The sequence below is a fragment of the Meles meles genome, chromosome 4, assembly GCF_922984935.1.
Source record: "Meles meles chromosome 4, mMelMel3.1 paternal haplotype, whole genome shotgun sequence".
Taxonomy (NCBI): domain Eukaryota; kingdom Metazoa; phylum Chordata; class Mammalia; order Carnivora; family Mustelidae; genus Meles; species Meles meles.
Window position 1 is genome coordinate 92,888,052 of NC_060069.1, and position 21,476 is coordinate 92,909,527.

General features: G+C 39.7%; 1 protein-coding gene across 1 annotated transcript in view; it reads left to right on the forward strand.

Annotated features, from left to right (window-relative positions):
* The window catches only part of SLC9A9 (solute carrier family 9 member A9), a 540,987-nt gene that overhangs the window by 321,099 nt on the left and 198,412 nt on the right, over nucleotides 1-21,476 (forward strand). Inside the window, exon 11 of the mRNA XM_046003499.1 lies at nucleotides 1,302-1,413. Coding sequence (XP_045859455.1) covers nucleotides 1,302-1,413 — 112 coding nt within the window. The remainder of the gene's footprint in view (nucleotides 1-1,301; nucleotides 1,414-21,476) is intronic.

Here is a 21,476-nt window from a genome sequence, read left to right on the forward strand (position 1 = left end):
GCTCTAGGCCTGGTGTGTAAGCATTCCCCAATAAGAACAGACGTCTACTTGGGGCACCTGGGTGGCTCAGTGGGTTAAGCCTCTGCCTTCGGCTCAGGACATGATCTCAGGGTCTTGAGATCAAGCCCCACGTCAGGCTCTCTGCTCAGCAGGGAACCTGCTTCTTCCTCTCTCTCTGCCTGCCTCTCTGCCTACTTGTGACCTCTCTCTTTCTGTCAAATAAATAAAATAAAATCTAAAAAAAAAAAAAATAGATGTCTACTTGATGGGATACTGAGCTGCTAGGGAATGTCCCCAAGGACAGTCAGCAACTGTTGTCCTTTGGAAAATGGGCAGATGCCCCATCAGATCATCAGATCACGGGCATGTGATCCTGACAGCCAGGAGAGCTGACCCCTCTTCTGTAAGCCCTGTTCTAGTAAGCACCTACTTTTGCCTTCTGTCCTCTTTTCACTGAACGTTCAACTTAACACTCCAATCTCATCTAAACCCTACATCTTTTTTTTTTCTTATGTTGTTTTTTAAATTTATTTATTTTTTCAGCGTAACAGTATTCATTGTTTTTGCACAACACCCAGTGCTCCATGCAATACTAAACCCTACATCTTAAATGGAAGCTCCCTTTTCCCACATAATTCCATCCCATTTGAGGACAAACTAGAATTTACAGACTCTCAGGGAAGGAGTCCTGGGTGATGAAAGGGAAAAGATGACTATTACCAGTATTTTCATAGAATTTAACCTGTAAATACTGGATGTTAGCAAAATGTTTCCTAGAGGAGTTATATTATACATTTAGACAGGTAATTGCTGTCAGATTAAATCCACTAAGAGAAAAAAAGTAAGTGAAGCTTGCCAGATACAGAGAGTACAACCTGATAAAAAGTAAGATGGCTATCATGAGCAGAAATACATTTACCCTTTCTAAAGTGCTGCTTGAGAAAATAATGCCCCAGCCTCTGAATGGTCTCTGCCTCACATTTTGCAGCAGAGTTGAGCAAAGAGTCAGTCATCAGCAACATAAATGTGATGAGAAAATTTACAGTGATTGAAATGGTACAGGATTAACAATTCTAAACCAAGTAGATATTCAAAGAAAAGCAGAGTTCTCTGCTATTCCTGGAATAGAATTGACATTTAAAGATGAATTTTGGAAGCAAGTTGGACATACAGGTATTGACATATTTATCCCTGTCTTCTGGGCCATAAAACAGAGAAGCTTAAGAACATAATAAAGCTCGAGGTCTCACAGCCTCATTGCAATGAGATTTTCCTCAATGTTTCCCTGTGCTTATCTATAGCTCGCAATTTTTGTTGCCAGAGCCTGCAACATATATCCCCTCTCCTTCCTCCTGAATCTGGGCCGGAAACAGAAGATCCCCTGGAATTTTCAGCACATGATGATGTTTTCAGGTATGTGAACTATGTTATGCGCTAGTGCTCCTGTTGTCTCACACTTTTACAGCACATGGAAAGCAGCCTCAGAACACAGAGTGATCTCCTGGTCTTCTTACCCCATTGCATCTACTACTCTTTACTCTATGGTCCCAGTATCATGGATATTCTAAGTTCTGAGCAACAATGGGATTTCTTTCAGAAAGGAAAATGAAACTAAAGGGAATGTTTTTTTTAAAATACAGTATCTGCCCAAAGCTGGCCTAGAATAGGTATTCAGCTTTCCCCCAACCTATTCCAGATGAATTTCCATATCAAGCAATTTGCCCAGTCATTTCACAAATTGTGTACTTTAAGATAAATAGTATATAAATGGGGCCATCTTTGTCCAATTGTAAGACTTCTCCTTAGAATCCCTTTCTTTTCTTATGCAAAACTCTAGGAACTTCCCATAGTTAATACAGAAGTGAATCATACAAACAAAAGCATGCTCAGTTATTAGTTGAGAAAACAGGTATTAATTGCATACTCACCTCATGCCAAGAGCAGTTCTAAACAGATGTAACTGACATGTTCTCTGCTCTCAAGAAGCTTATGTTCTACTTGTTTAAACCACACCTGAAGGCTCCTTTTTCAAAAGAAAATAAACCAAATGAATTTTCTGACCTTGAACTACTCTGGGAATTATGATTTCTTTCTGTCCAATTTTCCTACAATCAGTCTTGCCTTACTCAGGAACTTACTCCTTACATGCCTTCTATGTATGAATACATTTATATTACACTCAGGGGCAGTTCATGGGATTATACAAGAGAGTACAATAAACAAATAAACACTCTCAGAATAGAGCAAGGAAATATAATTTTGAGCATACGGGGGATATGGAAAAACTGAGGAAACTATCACTTATTAAATATCTACTGTTTGCCACTCACTATAGATCAATTCCATGAAGCAGTTATTAAACCATTTTTAGATGGAAAAACTGAGGCTTTGAGTTGCCCTCAAAAGGGCAACTTTTGAGGCTCTCAAAGATTTATATAACTTGGCCAAGGACAAAAGCGTTTCTAAACCTTGAAGTGGTTCAGGAATTCCTGAAGGCAAGAGGAGACTCCACTTTGAACCCACCCAAGTGTCTCAAAATCCATATTTTCAGAAGTAGTACTAGGAGTTAATGGCTTGTTTCACCTTCCATTGCATTCTAGCCTGTTCTACACAGTAAAGGGTTGGTAGTTCTGAGGTTGAGAATGAGCTATTTAATCAAGTATGAAAAAATGGATATCCGGAGTTTAAATCGCCCTTCTGTAGGCTTCTGACAGTGCTTCCCTCCATTTCCAGAAATGTTAGAATGACAGAAAGAGTCCTAAGGAGGATAAGTTGAACTGGTAGGTGATCTTTGACTTAGAACAGCAATGAACTTAGGAAATGAGTTGATTTTTATTAAGGGAAAACATAAAGCAAGTTTGATCGCTTATAAATAGGATGTCAGCACCGGGTTGCACTTTAGCAACTCATTTCTAGGAGCTGGGAAGCACTTTTCCTTCCTTCCCTTCCAAACATCCGCCTTACTCTGGAGAATAAATACTCTGGCTTATTTTTTAAAACTTAAGTATTATATTTTAAACAATGCTCTATTTTACAAAGATCACTTTGAAAAAGGTGTGAAGTTTTGAATAGCCATGTTGGGATACGAAGCGACTGCCCAAATGGCCACCTGACTTGATGGTCTCTCCAAGGTCTGGCACCTTCTATTTTTGCTTAACTGTAGTATTAGAACTGTGCTAAAAACTGAGACCAACAATACAGTATGTATGGCCAAGAGATGTGAGGAGGCCCAGAATTTGATAATATATTCATGATATTCTAAAGCAGGGAGTCAGAAAACTATGGCCTTTGAGCCAAATCTAGCCCACACCAACTTGTAAATAAAGTTGAAACACAGCTGTACCCCTTTGTTTCATATTGTCTTGTCTGTTTTTGCATTGCAAAGGCAGAGTTAATTTGTTTCTACAGAAATCACATGGCCCACAAAACCTAAAATATTTGCTATCTGGCCTTGTTCTGAAACCTCTAGAGGGAAAACAAAAACCTCATCACATTAAGGGAGCTGATATCATTAGTTTAATTCAGGAGAATGCCAGTGAGTTAGTTCCCATCATCAAAAAGACCATAATGCCAAATTTTCAGGACATCTACTACTATATATGATTATAATCCAGAGAATGACACCCATTATCTTCCACACTGAGCGTCCATGTCATCTGCCAGACATCTGTCACTCACTGTTAACAGTTCAGCAGCTTGACCTCAAGGGCTGCATTCATCTTGGGCCAAAGTAGGCTTCCTTCTATAGGTTTGCCTAGAGTTTTGTTTTGTATGTTTTTTACACTGAAGTGAATGTGTACAAAAAAGAGATTGGTTTATTTCTATTTATAATGCCATCTTAATTACAGATTATTAATATTGGTGATATTCCCTGGCATAGTGGATAGAATATTGGATTTTCCACTAAAAAGCTATCTTCTTAGCTTTAAAATGAGGAAATTGCAATGTTATGTGGTTATATAATGGAATCTTGCTCAACTCAAAAGTCATTCTAACCTTTCTAAGACCTTTTATGAACAATGTTTTGAGACTCAGATCCAGGGCAAGGTAGAATAGGTATTATTAGTCTTTTTCTGCAAGTTGGAAAGAGAGAGCCAGAATAAGGAAGACATGGAGAGATTGGGTATCTTGCTCACAATCTTATGACCAATTAGAGATGAAAATGAGACTTGAACCCTAACCGCCTGATTTTGAATTTAGAGCCTTCTCACCTACATGACACTACTTCAGATTTACTCTCAAGGTCATAAGAATAAAAGTTAAATCAAAACTATGCCCTTCCTAACATAGGCCAACCCCAACATATATAATATGTCTTTCACACAAACCTGATCCTCGTCCATTTCACAACAAATCAAACATATAACACCCCTCCTACATCAGTTCAAGTTCTACACTGCACCTACTGAACCCCATCAGAGTATAGGAAGCATCAGGTGAGTTCACCCTGTACAGTGCAGTATTTTTCTTCAAAAAAGAAGTTCTAGGGGCACCTGGGTGGCTCAGTTGGTTAAGCCTCTGCCTTCAACTCGGGTCATGATCTCAGGGTCCTGGGATCAAGCCCTACATAGGGCTCTCTGCTCAGCGGGGAGCCTGCTTCCTCCTCTCTCTCTGCCTGCCTCTCTGCTTACTCATGATCTCTCTCTCTGTCAAATAAATAAATAAAATCTTTAAAAAAAAAAAGAAGTTCTAGACTCAGCTTTGATTTTCTGCATGAATTCTGTCATGTTCTACTTTACTCAGGATCTAAAGTTTTAAATCTATTTGTCAAGAAATAAAGAATTTAAAAGGTCAACTAAGGCAACATAAGCCAGAAAGAAGGTAAAGAAGCAGATCACACTGCATACTGTCTGATGTTTCCTGAGTGTATGACAACACTTGTGAAAACCAGAATAGAAAGACAGTCCCTTTAAAGAATATTTCCCTTTGGTGAGCATGTGTGGCTCATTCAGTTAAGCATCTGACTCTTGATCTTAGTTCATGTCTTGATCTCAGGGTTGTGAGTTCAAGCTCCACAGTTCAAGCTGGGCCTGGAGCCCATTTAATTTTTTCTTTTTTAATGTTTGTTTTAGAATACAGCCTAGTGTTTCTTAACTATGCCTAGAGTACTTTTGGCTATCCAATAAAAAGTATGACTTTTAGTAGCCCTCTGGAAGAATCTAGTTGTCCATGCTTCAACAATACATTTGTATGGAGCCTTTCTTTACATAGCTGAAAACATTTTTCAGAGTCCTTTGGAGATTGTGAACAATGACCCTTTATCTAAAATGGGAGCATGTAGCTAATAGGATCCAACAATACATTAAAAGGATTATTCACTACAACCAAGTAGGATTTATTCCTGGGCTGCAGGGGTGGTTCAACATCCACAAATCAATCAACATTATATACCATATTAATAAAAGAAAGGATAATAACTATATGATCCTCTCAATAGATACAGAAAAGACATTTGACAAAATACAGCATCTTTTCTTGAAAAAAACTCTCCACAATGTAGGGATAGAGGGAACATACCTCAACATCATAAAAGCCATATATGAAAAGACCCACAGGGACTATCATCCTCCATGGAGAAAAACTAAGCTTTTCCCCTAAGGTCAGGAACACTACAGGAATGTCCACTCTCATCACTGTTGTTCAGCATAGTACTAGAAGTCCTAGCTTCAGTAATCAGACAACAAAAAGAATTTGAAGGCATCCAAATCAGAAAAGAACAAGTCAAACTTTCACTCTTCACAGATGACTTGATGCTGTATGTAGAAAACCCAAAAGACTCCACAAAACAATTACTAGAACTGATCACTAACCCAGCAAAGTCACAAGATATAAAACCAGTGTACAGAAGTCTGTTGCATTTCTATAAACTAACAATGAAGCAGCAGAAAGAGAAATCGAGGAATCAGTCCTGTTTACAATTGCACCCAAAATCATTAAGATACCTAGGAATAAACCTAACCAAAGCAGTAAAAGATCTGTACTCTAAATACTATAGAACACTTACGAAAGAAATTGAGGAAGATGCAAAGGAATCAAAAAATATTGCATGCTTATAGATTAGAAGAACAAATATTGTTAAAATGTCTATGCTACCCAAAGCAATCTACACGCTCAATGCAACCCCTGTCAAATTACCATCAGCATTTTTCACAGAGCTGGAACAAACAATTCCAAAATGTGTATGGAACCACAAAAGACCCCAAATAGCCAAAGCAATGTTGAAAAGAAAACCAAAGCTGGAGGCATCACATTTCTGGTCTTCAAGGTGAATTACAAAGCTGTAATCATCAAGATAGTATGGTACTAGCCCCAAAACAGACACATAGATCAGTGGAACAGAATAAAAGCCCCAGAAATGGATGCACAGCTATATGGTCAACTAATCTTTGACAAAGCAGGAAAGAATATCCAATGGAAAAAAAAAATCACCTCAACAAATGGTGTTGGAAAAACTGGACATCTCATGCAGAAGAATGAAACTGGACCACTTTCTTACACCATCCCCCAAAATAAACTCAAAATAGATGAAAGACCTGAATGTGAGACAGGACAGCATCAAAATCCTAGAGGAGAATACAGAACAGGAGAACCTCTTTGACTTTGGCCATGGCAACTTTTAAAGGCAAGGGAAACAAGAGCAAAAATGAACTATTGGGACTTTATCATGATAAAAAGCTTCTGCACAGCAAGGAAACAGTCAAAAATCTAAGAGGCAATCCACTGAATGGGAGAAGATATTCACAAATGACATATCAGATAAAGAGCCAGTATTCAAGACCTATAAAGACCTTATCAAACTCCACAACCAAAAACCAAATAATCCATTTAAGAAGTGGGCAGAAGACAATAAACAGACATTTCTCCAAAGAAGACATGCAAATGGCTAACAGATACATGAAAAAAATGCTCAACATCACTCAGTATCAAGGAAATACAAATGAAAACCACAATAAGATACCTCCTCACATCTGTCAGGATAGCTAAAATTAACAAGTCAGGAAAAAAACAGATGGTGGGGGTGTGGAGAAAGGGGAACACTCCAACACTGTGGGGGAATGCAAGCTGGTGCAGCCGCTCTGGAAAAGAGTATGGAAGCTTCTCAAAAAGTTAAAAATAGAACTATCCTGTGACCTAGTAATTACACTACTAGGTATTTATCCAAAGGATATAAAAATAGTGATTAAACCCCAATGTTTATAGCAGCAATGTCCACAAGAGCCAAACTATGGAATGAGCCCTGATGTCCATCAACAGAGTAATAGCTAAAGAAGATATGGTATATATGCACAATGGAATGTTACTCAGCCATCAAAAAGAATGAAATCTTGTCATTTGCAATGGCGTGGATGCAACTAAAGGGTATTATGCTAAGTGAAATAAGTCAGAGAAAGACATATGACATATGATTTCATTCATACGTGGAATTTAAGAAAGCAAATGGATGAACGTAGGGGAAAGGAAGGAAAACTAAGATAAAAAGGGGGCTCCAAACCATAAGAAACTCTTAACTATAATAAACTGAGAGTTGCTGGAGGAAAGGTGGGAGGAATGGGGTAACTGGATGATAGGCATTAAGGAGAGCATTTGATGCAAGGAGCACTGGGTGTTATATGCAACTGACAAATCGCTAAATTCTACCCCTAAGACTATTAATATACTATATGTTAACTAAATCGAATTTAAATTAAATTTTTAAAATAAAATGGGAATATGAACTTACTTATACATTTACTCACTCACAGTCCTCCAGCTATTCTTTCAGTGGACATTCATTGACACACTCCTTGGATAGGTATTTAGATGAAGAAAGACAAAGATACTGGCCTTGACCTTAAGAGCTTCCCTGCCTAGAGAAAGCTTGGCCAAAGCCCGGACAAAGAAGAACTAGAACTTTCTGTCTTAGTCAATTACATCTACCATTTAATAAATCCTTTCCCATCATCTTTACCCTCACCTTATGCATAGCCTTTGGCACTGGGCAGAACAGTTAGCAATGCCTGGCAAACAGAAGTGGATTCATTTATAAAGCTAACGAAGCTTGAGCATCAGTGTTCCTCAATCACATGGGCCCCTTCCAAGCTCCCTGGAGGGGTCCTACAGGTGTGTTCTGATGGTGTGTAAAGCTAGTAAAAGATACTCTTTTTAGTGTTTTTCCTAAAGAGGGTGCCCAAAATATGTAAATTCAACCTTGAGGTGAAAGTTCACAACATGATCCGGCTGTTTATCCCTCATCTCCTGGCAGTGAGTGGGGCCTGCAATGAGCCTTGGAATAAGGGCTTCGCTGAGTAGAAACATGCCCTGATGTTTCGGAGTGAAGCCCACATTGTTCATGGATGATCCCACTACCACTGCTGCCACCCGCTTCCCGGGCCTCCACCTTTTGCCACCAGAGCCAATTAAACTGAGTGAAGCAACTGTCAGAAGCCAGATTGAGTTTCTCACCTAGCACAGACCTTACCCGATTTATTTTGTATAGACTAGTAATCTACACACACAAAAGTCCTGGAACCTTAAAATAAGGAAAGGTCTCAAGGTCAGTAATGGTCTCTCTGCCTTGCAAAGCCTTCAATAATGCAAATACTTTTTTGGGTAGCTAGGTTGCTTTTTAGAGTCCATTGGAGGAAGTTTACCCTGAGACATTTCTAAGGCCTTCTTTAAATTCAAGGCCAGGAGTTCCGAACTGCCTTGGTGTATCGTGTGACACCCTGCACAAAGGCCTTAAGAGGAACGCCAAACTCCCCTGAAACTGTTCCTGCTGCCCTCGAGCACAGCCCTACTTAATGCCTGGCATGAACTGCCCCGCCCCAGCTCTCAGTTCCCTTGAAACCAAAGAGGCAGAGCTCTGTGGTTTAAATTAAAGGAGGAGATGTGCTTCGCACAAATTAGCTTTCCTATTGATGTGGTGCATATTACAATGATCAGGCCTCTTGTTTTAATTCAAATGCATGTGCTGCAATTTTTATTTAATTCAAAACTAAACAAGAGCCGGGAGTTGCTGGAAGGAGGGGAAATGCCAAGCCCTGTTGCGCCATGGCAGCCTTCCTGAAACTGCTGTGACTGGGACACCGTGTCCCACTGGGCTACGCAGCCTCTATGCAGCACTGCTGGGATAATCTGAGCAGGAGGGGAGCCTGGAAGTGCGTGGGCAGCTTGAAGGAGGCTGACAGTATGTCAGAGAACATGCTCCTCCAATTTGTCCATTTCTGCTGCATTTGGAAGAGACATCGCAACCCTGATGTGTACAATTGCATGAACTTGGAAGAGTCTGAACCAGGCAAATGTGGCCACAGTGTGCAGATGTAATATAAAACTTCACCCACGAGCTCATGTCACCATGAAGACAACAGCACTGGTGTCTCGGGGCTTTGCTGCTAATGTTGCTCATTCGATTGTCCACTAGTGTTCATTCTTAGCCTTCAAATAGCGGCCAGCATCGAAGGATTAAGAGAAAGTCATGGAAGAAAAACTTCAATTAAGAAAAATTTTCTGTTAGCATTCATTTTTCCCCCTCAGTGGTGAAAACACTGCCACTCTGATTCAAGTGTTGGGGAACACTATGTTCTGCAGCTCACAGAACAGTGGCGATCTGGGGAAGGACAACTTAAGAACCACAGTTGAGGTGTAGGAGACCACTTTTCTCTGTGTCTTTTTGGTGAGCCACCAGTCATGCTGTGGTCAGAGCTAATTCGAGACTGACTCAAAAGTGGCCTCACCCAACCAACTTAACAATTACAGCCAGGAAGAAAGTGAGAGGAATTCATGAAAGTGAAGAGCGAAAGTCACTGTGTCACCAAGTGCTTAGAAATCTGTCTCTGTTACTGCCCAAGCTAATGGAACTCCAGTAAGCTACCAAGACTGCCCCACAATTACCAGTCATCATGTAAAGGGACACTTCCAAGTTTTCTTGATCTTCTATAACCAAAAGTGTGCTTCTCGAACCAGCAGCTTTAGCATCACATGAGAGCTTCTTAGAAATACTGAATTGAAACCTGACTTTTAACAAGATCTTCGGGTAATTCATGTGCACGTGAAAGTTTGAGAAGCATCTCCCAGAACATCATCACAATTCATGGTTTTCTCTTTTGAACCTCTTTCTTCAATTTAGTCCTCCTACCTCTTCTCTTTTGCCTGAGACCCTCCCAGATGCCAGTCTTGCTTCTTGTTCTTCTATTTGCCATCTGATGAGCATAACAATGTTTACCCAGTTATTGAATTTCTTCCAGTTCCTTAAGCTTGCTGAAGTCCTTCCTCCTATTCACACAAGCTCTCCCTCTCCTCAAATCCCTGGCCATACCCACCCACCTTCAGCTCTTTTATTCAACTAATTCATTTTTCTCTATATATCTCGGCTTAGATATCACTTCCTATAGGAAGCCTTGGTAACACAAGTCTAGGTTGGTCCCTCTCATCTGCCTCCATAGCAACAGTACTTCTCTCCCAGTAACCATCACGTTCGACTATGAATTTTGGCTTGCCTGCCTGCATTCCCTTCTAGACTAGGAGCTTTGTAAGCCCAAATGCTGATTTTTTTGGTTCACCCTGTGCCTCAGCACTCAGCACATTAGGTGAAACTGAGTATCTTTCCACAAATAACTGGTGGATGAACGAGCGAATGAATGAACAACCTACAACATTTTCTACCCAATTAAAATTTTCTACCCAATTAAAATTGTACATTTCACTAAAATGACCACTTGACTATCCATTCCTGTTCTATGAGCCCTGGGAACTTCTAACCCCAGAACTGGTCTGAGGGGCACCTCTCAGACCAAGCTTCCCTGGCTCCACAGATAGGAGCTAAGCAAAAATAACTTTAAGGAAAGGTATCAACAAATAAAATCTTTCACGTTTTAAATGAAAGAAAATAATTTTCACCTACTCACTTCTGGCTAAAAAAAGCCCTTCTCTGGGTGTTGATAACAGTAAACATTGTTAATACTTCATGAAAATACCATTTGGATCTGAGAATATTTTTCAAATCTCTGCTTGCTTTGTGTTGGAGGGATGTGTTTGTCAGTTAAAAACCTAAGATCTCATTAAAAATCCTGGGACTTTTACATCAGTCAGGTGATTTGAATCAAGATCAGGCTACCTCTAACTTCAGCTTTGGAAAAGATTTCTTTAAATGTATATACAAGGGTCATTTGAGAATCTGAGCCCTCTAGGCAATAGGCTCTTTCTTACCTTTCCTCTTCCCTTGTTCATAATCCCAGAGACAGACAGCCTGGATGATGCCATCATATTGTCAAGCATTCCTTGCCAGGCCTACCCCTTTGCAACCCCCTTACCCAGACTCCAGTGTTCCCTCACCTTCCTATACTATATATCTTTCCTGCCCTGGGCACATCTTGTGCAATTAATTACGCCACTATATCTTCCTTACCACTACAAGGCCACTAACTAGCTAATGCAGCACAAGCTCAGAACGTTTTCTTCATTAGAGGAGATGAATTTCCACTGAGCCCTCATCTCTCACTATGGCCTGGGGTAGGCATTAATGAGCAAAGTGGACAACTGGAGTAGATCTTCTGAGGTTTTCAAGTGGGACAGTGTTAACTAGCTTATGGAGGAAATGTATCACGCAGTCACAGAAAAAGTCACCTTAAATAATGAATAACCATGAGCACCATTGTTGTTACAAAGTACACAGGCATAGTAGGTCCATATGAACTGCAGATCCCATTAAGTCTCATAGTGTCAAATACTGAGAAAAGTGTATGTGGTTATGATAAATTCAGAACATTTGAGAACTAGCTTAGACCTGCGGTCAGTCCTGTAGAGTTGTTTTCTCCTATTATTAGGTCTAAACATTATCATCCTTCATTTTGCTTCAAAATAAATTTACAATAAAAATTATCAGCTCTTGCATTTTTGAGCAACAAATTAGATTCTGCTATTTGGCATGCCACAATATTTTCTAAATATAAACTACTGTTTGATAAAATGCAGTGAGCTCAGGCTTTCATGCTGGTTCAGCCATATGGAGCTATATGATTATCCCTCCTCAAATCTCAACTCCCTTGACTGTATAATGGGGAGAATCATACTTACCTTAGATGGTCAGTGTTGAAAACCACTATAAAATATATACAAAATGCCTGACACCAGACTGCCACCTAGGAAACACTCAACAGATGGGAGTTTCTATCACTTTCTTTAACCACCGCAGATGAGACAACCATTAGGACTTCACAGAGACATGATTCATATCAACTTACAACTGCTGTATGAAAAGCCTCCTATCAGAGACTGAGGTTTTTATTCCGAAAAAGGTTTGATTATCAAATTACTGCCAAAGACACTCTTTGAGTCCAGTGTGGAAGTGTTAATAACATGCCCATGGAAAACAAGACCTAAGTCCCCTTTTCCTTCATTGAAGAATAATCATTGACATTCTACTCTTCATTCTAGCAGTGACTCACTCCTGGCACTAAATACATAAATCAAAATGTTGTAACTCAAAGTACCAGTTTTTGTGAGGAAAATATATTGGCGCCCCCTCTAGGACAAACTGACCCATGCAAAATGTCAAAAATCAACTTAGGAGTGCCTGGGTGGCTCAGTTGTTTATGCCTCTGCCTTCGGCTCTGGTCATGATCAGGGTCCTGGGATCGAGCCCAGCATTAGGCTCTCTGCTCAGCAGGGATCTCTGCCCAACTTCTGCTCTCTGTGTGTCAAATAAACAAATAAAATCTTTTTAAAAAAATCAACTTAGACAAATATTTATTGAGTGTGAGAAAGTGGCAAAATTTTGTAGATAACCCAACCATCCTATTTGGTGAGACAGGGAAGCCAACGAGAGCATGCCAGCTTCTGAAAGACACTTGAGTAATGAAAGGAGACAATCCAGAATGCTTATCACTATCTACCTCTTTCTTACTTTTTTATTCCCCCTAAGATTTTATTTATTTATTTAACAGGGAAAGAGAAGGATAGAGCAAGCAGGGGGAGCAGCAGACAGAGAGAGGGTGAGCATGCTCACCACTGAGCAGGGAGTCTCATGTGGGGCTTGATCCCAGGACCCTGAAATCATGACCTGAGCCAAAGGCAGACACTTCACTGACTAAGCCACTCAGATGCCCCACCTCCCCCTGTTTCAAGGATAAGTTCCTAGGATACAAAAACAGAAATAATTTTATCACTTAATTCAGGAACATTCTGTGTACATTTCAGTTTTTCAGGATGTTCAGAATGTCAGAGATATCACAAATACCTGATTGATAATTTTAACCAAATTAACCTGTCCATTGAGACAAACAAATGGACTACATTATTTTTCCCCATTTTCTGCCTGAATTTGCTTACTAACTGCTTGCCTGTTTTGGCATTATGTAGACATAACCTCAGAAAATTGTCAGCACACATGAGCAGGGTTTAAAAAAATAAGCCTCTCTATGTCAGGCACAAATCCCTCTAATTCTGCCCTCAGGTTCTATGGATAGAGTTCAAAAGACATCAATAAGATTGACTCAAGTAAGTTATATGTGCAAATGAGCAAGAAGCAGTTACTTTTAAAAATGCCTGTGCTAAATTTCCATATAGCCATGAGATAATTTAGGAATTTCCAGCATTAGTTCTGATGTACTAGGGAGGAGCAAATGCTGTTCAGGCTACCAGGTCTTTCACAGACAGACCAAGACTCTATGAATAGGGCTGGGTCTCAGCCCCACTGCCCAGCCTCCCCCTGACTTTACCTGGAAGGCTCTTTCTTCCAAAAACACCAGGAACTATTTTAGAGACCTATGGTTCCACATGAGGAAAGAAGTAGGACAGGTTCCTTGCCTATGAATGGCAGCCTTGCCCTCCCTTTACAGGATCCTCCATCCCACTCAGCACCCACTTCCCTTAGTGCCTGGAGAGTCACTGGACTTTCCTGGAATTGTTTTTTGTTGTTTTTTTTTTTAATTCTAAAAACATGACAGCATGCATGTTAACAAGTATTTTTAAATGCATGCCCTTTAGGAGGATTGTGTGCTATCCTTTCTCAACAGATTTCTTCCTTCTGATTGTTTTCGATTGTTTTTTTCCTGGCAGGAAGCTAATTTTGGCTGCATGAGGAAATGGGAGTTTTGACTAGAGAATCTAAAACAGGTCATGTTAGATCAGGATAGACTGATACTGAGAAAGGGAGAAAGAGCGAAAGGAGGAAGGAGGGAGAGCTAGAGATGATGCAGAAAGAGTAGGGGAGGAGGAGTAAAAGGCAAAATATCTATTTCAAAATGTTGCCTCTGATCCATCTTCTGCCTAGGAGAGGCGAAGAAAATTTTCTTCTTTGCATTTTTCCTTAAAACTCAAACTCAAGATAACCACGATTTTTTTTTTTTTTTGATCTTTGTTATGACTTAAATATTCAGTAGGGGGAATGAAACAGATTGAATAACCAGCCACAGCATTTACTGTGTAACCTAGGCCACTCCATTCTTCCAGCTCCTATTTCCTCACCTGCTAAAAGAAGAGTATTTTGTGATTTACAGGGACATGTAGGGAAGAGAGAGGTGGGATAGGTAGATATAGAGAGCTTTAGGACATAGAGAGCTCTAGGATAAGCACAGAAACACAAAATTCAGTGGGTGAACCACAATGGTAAAATCCTCTCTTGACTCATATTAACATGGAAACAGGGGAAAAGATGCTTCTCTTCTAAATGGATAATTCAGTTATCACCAGGCTCTTTCCATATAGTGACATCATGTCCCTAAGTCAAGGTTCTAAAAGTGTGTACCTGGACCAGCAGTATCAGCTCCACCTGGGAACTTATTGAAAAAGCAAATTCTTGGGCCCCACCACAGACCCACTCAATTAAACACTCTGGAGGTGAAGCTCAATAATCTGAGGTTGAACAAGTCTTCCAACTGATTCCGATGTAGCCCAAGTGTGGGAAACACTGCTACAGGGACTCATTGATATTTATAACCAGCCAGCGGAAGGGGAAAGAGAGACCGCGGTAGGAACAGCTGTTTCTTGAAAGCTTTGGCCCAGGAATGACACTTATCACTTCTGCTTTCATTTCCCTAGTAAGAAGTAGCCATTTGGCTATACCTAGGTGCAAGAGATGCTAAGAAATGTAGTTTATGCAGTTACAGCCGCATACCATGGATGGCAGATAGCCGTCGTTGTTAAAATAACCCTCTACGGTAGAAACATTATCACCATTTATAACATTTCTCCTAAGGGAAAAAGCAATCCAGGGTCACACTAGGGTCTCTTAACCCCAGCAACTATTGACATTTGGGGCCAGATAATTCTTTTTGGGGAGGATTGTCTTGTACATTGTAGAATGTTATCAGCACCCCAGTCTCTACTCATGAGATTAAAAATAGTATCCCCTGCCCCCTAGCTGTAGACAAACACAAATGTCTCCAGACATTGCCAAATATTCCCTTGGGGGACAAAATCACCCAACGTGAAAACCACTGGTTTAAACAGAAAACTCATAAGTTGACTTTTGAAACCCTCTATTGAATATTTTAGCTAATGGGAAGGATTATTCCACAATTTACTACCACATGAACCTTACCTACACAAAAATAAACTTCCAAAGCCAGAGGCATCTATGCATGTTGACTCAGAACTGTGACAGAGCTAACACTATTTACAGTACCCTTCCTGGCTGCCCAAGGCATCCAAAAACAAACTTCATTTCATGCAAAAATACCAAAGTTATGTTGCATTACTTCTCAGTGGCCTTAAGTTTAACTGATTCAAGTTCAGGAAGACAGATGAAGGAAAGAAAGTCCTGCTTCTCTAATACAGACTTGGTTTCCAAAAATCTCAATTTATTTTTGAATGCAGAAGACTTTTCCACTGAAACAATCTGTTGGCATCACTTCCTATGTGATAAAATGATATTGAACTGAAAATGGAACTGTGTAGCAAGGTTGTACTATCCTGGAAAATGTATTTTGAAACCAGACTGACATTTTTGCTGAAAGTAGCCACCCTTTGCAAGGTCACAGGACTTCAGCAAGGGTAAAAGCAATACATAATTCAATTGTAGATCCAAACTAGGGTTTGATTTATCAGATTGATGATGAGAATGTGTTAAATCTTTGAAATCAACTCCTTCACAGTACTTGAAATGAAAGGAAAAAAGATCTGCAATTGATTATATCCCAAATGGAAAGAAAGTCAGCAAAATAACTCACAAAGGAGACATGTCTTTTACAGGATGGGTCAGTTTCTCAGGGACATTTCTGCATCCCTGTTCATCTACTGCTCATTTTCCTTTGGGTTCCAGTTGTGTTTCAAATGCAAAATATGACCTTTCCCTCATCCATTCATTCATGTATTCATTCAACACTGGAATGCTTACTTTCCAGGAGTAGCATTGGATGTGCTCTCACTGACCTTGCTTTCCTGTGAAGGGACACAGATCTTAAAGATTAAAAAATAAACATGATAATTCCAGATGTTGGTAAGTGCAGTAAGAGACATACAAAGAAGAGATGGCTGAAATTGGAGGGCACTTAAACAGCATGGACAAAGCAGTCTTTCTGAGGACTGAGATGAGGCAACCAAGGGGCAGTCTGAGAAGAGAGTAGAGGGGGAGGAGCAGCCAATACAAAGGCCTTGAGGCAAGAACAGACTTGGTTTAAAACACAAACCATAAGAGACTCTTAATCTCAAGAAACAAACTAGGGCTGCTGGGAGATGGAAGGTGGGGAGAGATAGGGTGGCTAGGTTATGGACATTGGGGAGGGTATATGCTATGGTGAGTGCTATGACTTGTGTAAGACTGATGATTCACAGACCTGTACCCCTAAAGCAAATAACTCTTTATATGTTAATTTTTTAAAAAAGAAAGAAAAGAATAAAACATATATTTGAATTTCAAATAAAAAAAGAATAATAAACTTTATCTTCCTACATTCTCAAGCTCTAAACTTCCCTCCCATCTTCCCATTCTCCAGTAAAAAGACTCTAACCTCGCCACTGAACTCCAGACTCTTGATCTAACTACACACTCAGTTTCTTCATTTGGATGACCCATTAGGCATCTTGGATTTCACATGGCCAGATCACAATCCTTGATCCCCTCCCCGTATACCAAACATGCTCTTCCCACAGTTTTTCCCAATTCTTCCAGTGGCTTAGGCCTTAAGCTCTTGGAGTTCTCTCTTCTCTTCAAACCCTTCATCCAATTCATCAGCAAATACTGTCAACTTTTAATATTATTCCAGCACCTACAATGCTACCACTCTAGTCTGATTCTCTTTTACTTCTTACCCAGACTAATGCAACAACCTCCTTCACTGACCTCCTACCCCCACCTGGAAATCAGTTTTTTATTGCAGAGCTAGAGTGATGCTTTTAAGAATAGACTAGATCATATCCTTACCCTGCCAAAAACCTTTCTAAAGCTTTCCATCTCAAAATAAAATTTAAAATCCTTGCTGTTCAAGAGCCCAACATGATCTGGCTCTGTTGGCATTACCTCTTTCCACTCTCTGCCCCCTGCCACATTAATTCCATTCTAGCCATGTCAGCTCTTTGCTGATACTTGAACATATCAGACATATGCTTACCTCAGGGACTTTGCAGCTACTGTTCCGGAAGCCTGGAATGCTTTTCTTCCAGATACCCACATAGTCTTTCTTCATTCTATTAGAGTCTCTGCTCAAATGCCATCTAGCCATAGTGGCTTTCCTAACTACCCTAAATACTCCCACTACATATATATATTTCCAACTAATCTGGAAACTCCTTTAAGGCAGAGACTATCTCTTATTTACTACTATCCCCTGGAGCCTGAATGAATGAAAGGATGAATGAATGAATTCATGAGTAATACCACCTCATATCTAGAGGGTCAGAAACCTCTGCAGTTGTTCAATTTAAAAACACTTACTGAGTTTCATGTTTCAGGTACTACAAGTGTAAGAAAGATGTAATTTCAATCTTTGAAAGATTAAGAATTGAGGGTAAATAACAGATTAAATTAAACTACTGATTTATTTCAGAATATCATTTACAGATGCAAGTGGCATGACAATATGTTCTATGGGATTTCTAAAAAAGAGAAAACAGTATGGACTGTAGTATTCTGGGAAAACGTCATTGGGGTAGAACATAGGTAAAAAGAAGTGAAAGCAGTTAACATTAGGGTCCATGGCACAGAGGTAAGGACAGCAACTGTTTACAGAAGAGAGAAGACCATCTTATTGGTATGAAAATTTCTCAATGTAAAAGAGGAGGTAATAGGAAAAGTGGGGTAAGGTTCTGATTGAAACGTTTCTATGGGGTGCAGGAAGCCATTTACACCTTCTGGGTCAGATAAAAAGCTAGGCGTTGAGGAAACTGTTCAGAGGAATATGGAGAGCCTGGAAAGAGGAGAGGATGAAGGCTGTGAGGCCGAAGTACCAGAGGGTTAATCAACAGCATAGTCAAGGTGTAAGGAAATGGGCCTTGAACCAAGGTGGGACAGTGGGAAGTGAGAAAAGCCTGAGCCATCATGTAACTCAATCTCTGCTGAATCCAAATCTCTGGAGTCAGGACACTAGCATCTATGATTGCAAATATTTTTAAGTTCTAAATTGATTCTGATATGTAGTTCTAGTTAAAGACTATAGTCTAATCTTTAAACCTCCATCTAGATATGAGACAACACAGATCCAAATGAGGCAACCTGCTTACGATCACACAACCTATCAGGAGCAGGCCTGAGAACAGATTCCCCCGTCCCTTGATTCTCAATATAAGGCTTTAAGAGTCTCAATAAATGATAAAAGGGCAGAAGCTGAAATTACAGAAAGAATTACTCAACCATTTCATTGAACTAGAAGGTATCAATTGTTTCCCTATATGTAATCAGGAATGGAAGAATCGGAACATTCATGCATTCATTGATCAACAAATATTTATTGAGCACCTATTATGTGGTTGGCATTGCTATAGTGATAAGCAGCAACTAGCCAATTGCAATGTAATGAATGTAATGTTTTAAGTCCCCTCATGAGGTAAGCACGGGTTGTACTAGGCATATAAATGAGCCCAACCCGGGCCCAGACCTCAGAGGAGACTTCATAGAGAAATCAGTGGCTCAGTTGAACTCTGAAGATCAGTTGGAATTAGGTAAAGTTTGGGTGAGAGTTATAAAAAGAACTGCAGAGAGTTAGGATGGGAGAAAATGACTCAGGCATAGAAAACCATGTATGCAGACTTCTTTTACCCCGCCGTTGATTTCAGCTCCTTAAGCATTGTTTATCTGTTGACAATAGTCATGATTTGGACCCTCATGAAATTTAGCAATCAAATCTTTTTCATCAGACTATACATGCACAGTATACACTTTACACCTCTAATACACGTTATCCCTATCTACCTGTTAAGAGAGTCACTTTTGCAGTATCATGAGCCCTGGAATAGAGAAACCCAAACTTCCTCATTTTTGCATTTATCCACTGTGTCTTGGATAAAGTATAGCATATAGTGAGTGCTCAATAAATGTTTAGTTTTTGACTGTTGCTTTGCACCTTCAGTAAAAATGCCCTAGGGAGTAATTATATTCCTGTGATTTAAGCATAGCAGTATCTGACCTTCAGCCATTCAGAACACATTTGCCAATTTATAAGAGATTAAGTTTCACTTTTGCTCTTTAAAGATAAACAGGAAACTGCATGGTTTCTGCAGCAGGGGTCCTTGCTAGAAAGTTTTCCTTGGTTTGACAGTCTTCTATTGTTATGAATAGAACATCAACATAATTAAAATCAGAATCCCTTAGAGGCCAATTTTAAACAAAACCACATTTAATTACAGGTAATTCTTTTGTTCCCCATGATGATGCTAACTTTCCAACTGAGTATGTGAAATATGTCATATCTCTGCAAAGTAAACCCATCTAAAATGAAATGGTATAGTCTAGCAACCCCCAAAAGCATAGAATCATTTCCATTTAGTTGGCTAAAACAAAGAAAAAAAGAAAGGTAAATCCAAAGGGTCAACATACCCATAAGACAAAACAAAACACAAGCTTTGACAATGAGTTCTGGATTTCCTGAGTTTCCAAGCAAAGTGGATGTTCCTTGGAAATAGTGTTTTGCTAAAAGAAACTCCTGAGTCCATATTAATTTTTCTTTTCTAGTATTTTTGCTGGTAGCTGAAGTAATTTATTTCAATCCTAAAGCCTTCTGTTTCCCAAATCCATGTTAAATAGATAGAAGAGGTGAGCATAGAATCTCCACAAATGGATGGACTGAATTGTGTCCCTTCAAATTCATTTGTTGAAGTCCTAACCCCAAAATGATGGTATTTGGAGATGGGGTTTGGGGGGATGTAGTTAGGATTTGATGATGTTATTAATGTAGGAAAGATGTTGGAGTTCAGGGCCGATGGCCAAGAAAGAATTCTTGAGCCATCTTTTGTGCAAAAAGTTGATTTAATTAAAGCATAGGGACAGGACCCATGGGCAGATAAAGCTGTACTGGGGGCACGAGGAGTGGCCCATCATATACTTTCAAATTGGGAGGGTATTAGGGATAGCGTTAAGTCTCTAAGGAATTTTGGAAGCAAGGTTTCCAGGTCCTTTAGGGGGCTAGTTATTGTTAGGAAAAGGTCATTTATTACTGTGTAATAAAACCTGAGTTATGAGACCCTTCAGATATATACCAGTGGGTCATATGCTTTAGGGATGATTGCCAACATATATATGGACAGGGGGAGATAAAGGAGATTTCCAAAGGAACTTTTATATGTTAAAGTAGATTTACAGGATCCTGGGGATCAGGCTGACTGCCTTATGCCCTCAACAAAGTGTTAACATCAAGGCAGCTGAGTTTCTAGAAGAATGCCACTCTGCCCATTTCAAGGACTTATCTGTGGGCTATAAGTAGTAAAGAAATTTAATTTTTCTTTTGCCTTTGTTTCCCACATCATTATGAGGTTGGGGCCCCTATGATGGCATTGCTGTCTTTATAAGAAGAGACACCACATGGAGCTTGCTTTTGCACAGGAAAGTAACCTTCCGAAAGGCAGGAAAAGAGCTCTCATCAGAACCCAACCATGCCAGCCCTCTAATCTTGGGCATGCCTGGCTCCAGAACTGTGAGAAATAAACTTCTGTTGTTGCACCTACCCAGTCTATGGTATTCCACTACGGCAGCCCATATGGTATTTTGTTATGGTTGACAAAGACACGTATATAGATATTGAATGAGGCAATGAAGACCATTGATTGACAATTATCTAGGCTCCAAATGTGTGATAAATAACTTTGATATCGTAAAGGATGGAATATAGGTGTTACTTCTTATCTGGAGCTCCAAAATAGCTTCACTTTGTCCACTTAACAACCTCAGCTGTCTCAGTCCATGCTTCCCATGTCTATCGTATGAAAGCATCCTCTTAACTAACATTTTGGAGTTGGCCCTTCTGGCATATTTCTCAACCTGCCACAAGTAAAAGGCAGTGGCTGAACTTTTCCTTTTTTCTTCTTCAAAGATCTTTACATTGACTCTCCTGTAAATATAAAATTTTATATAT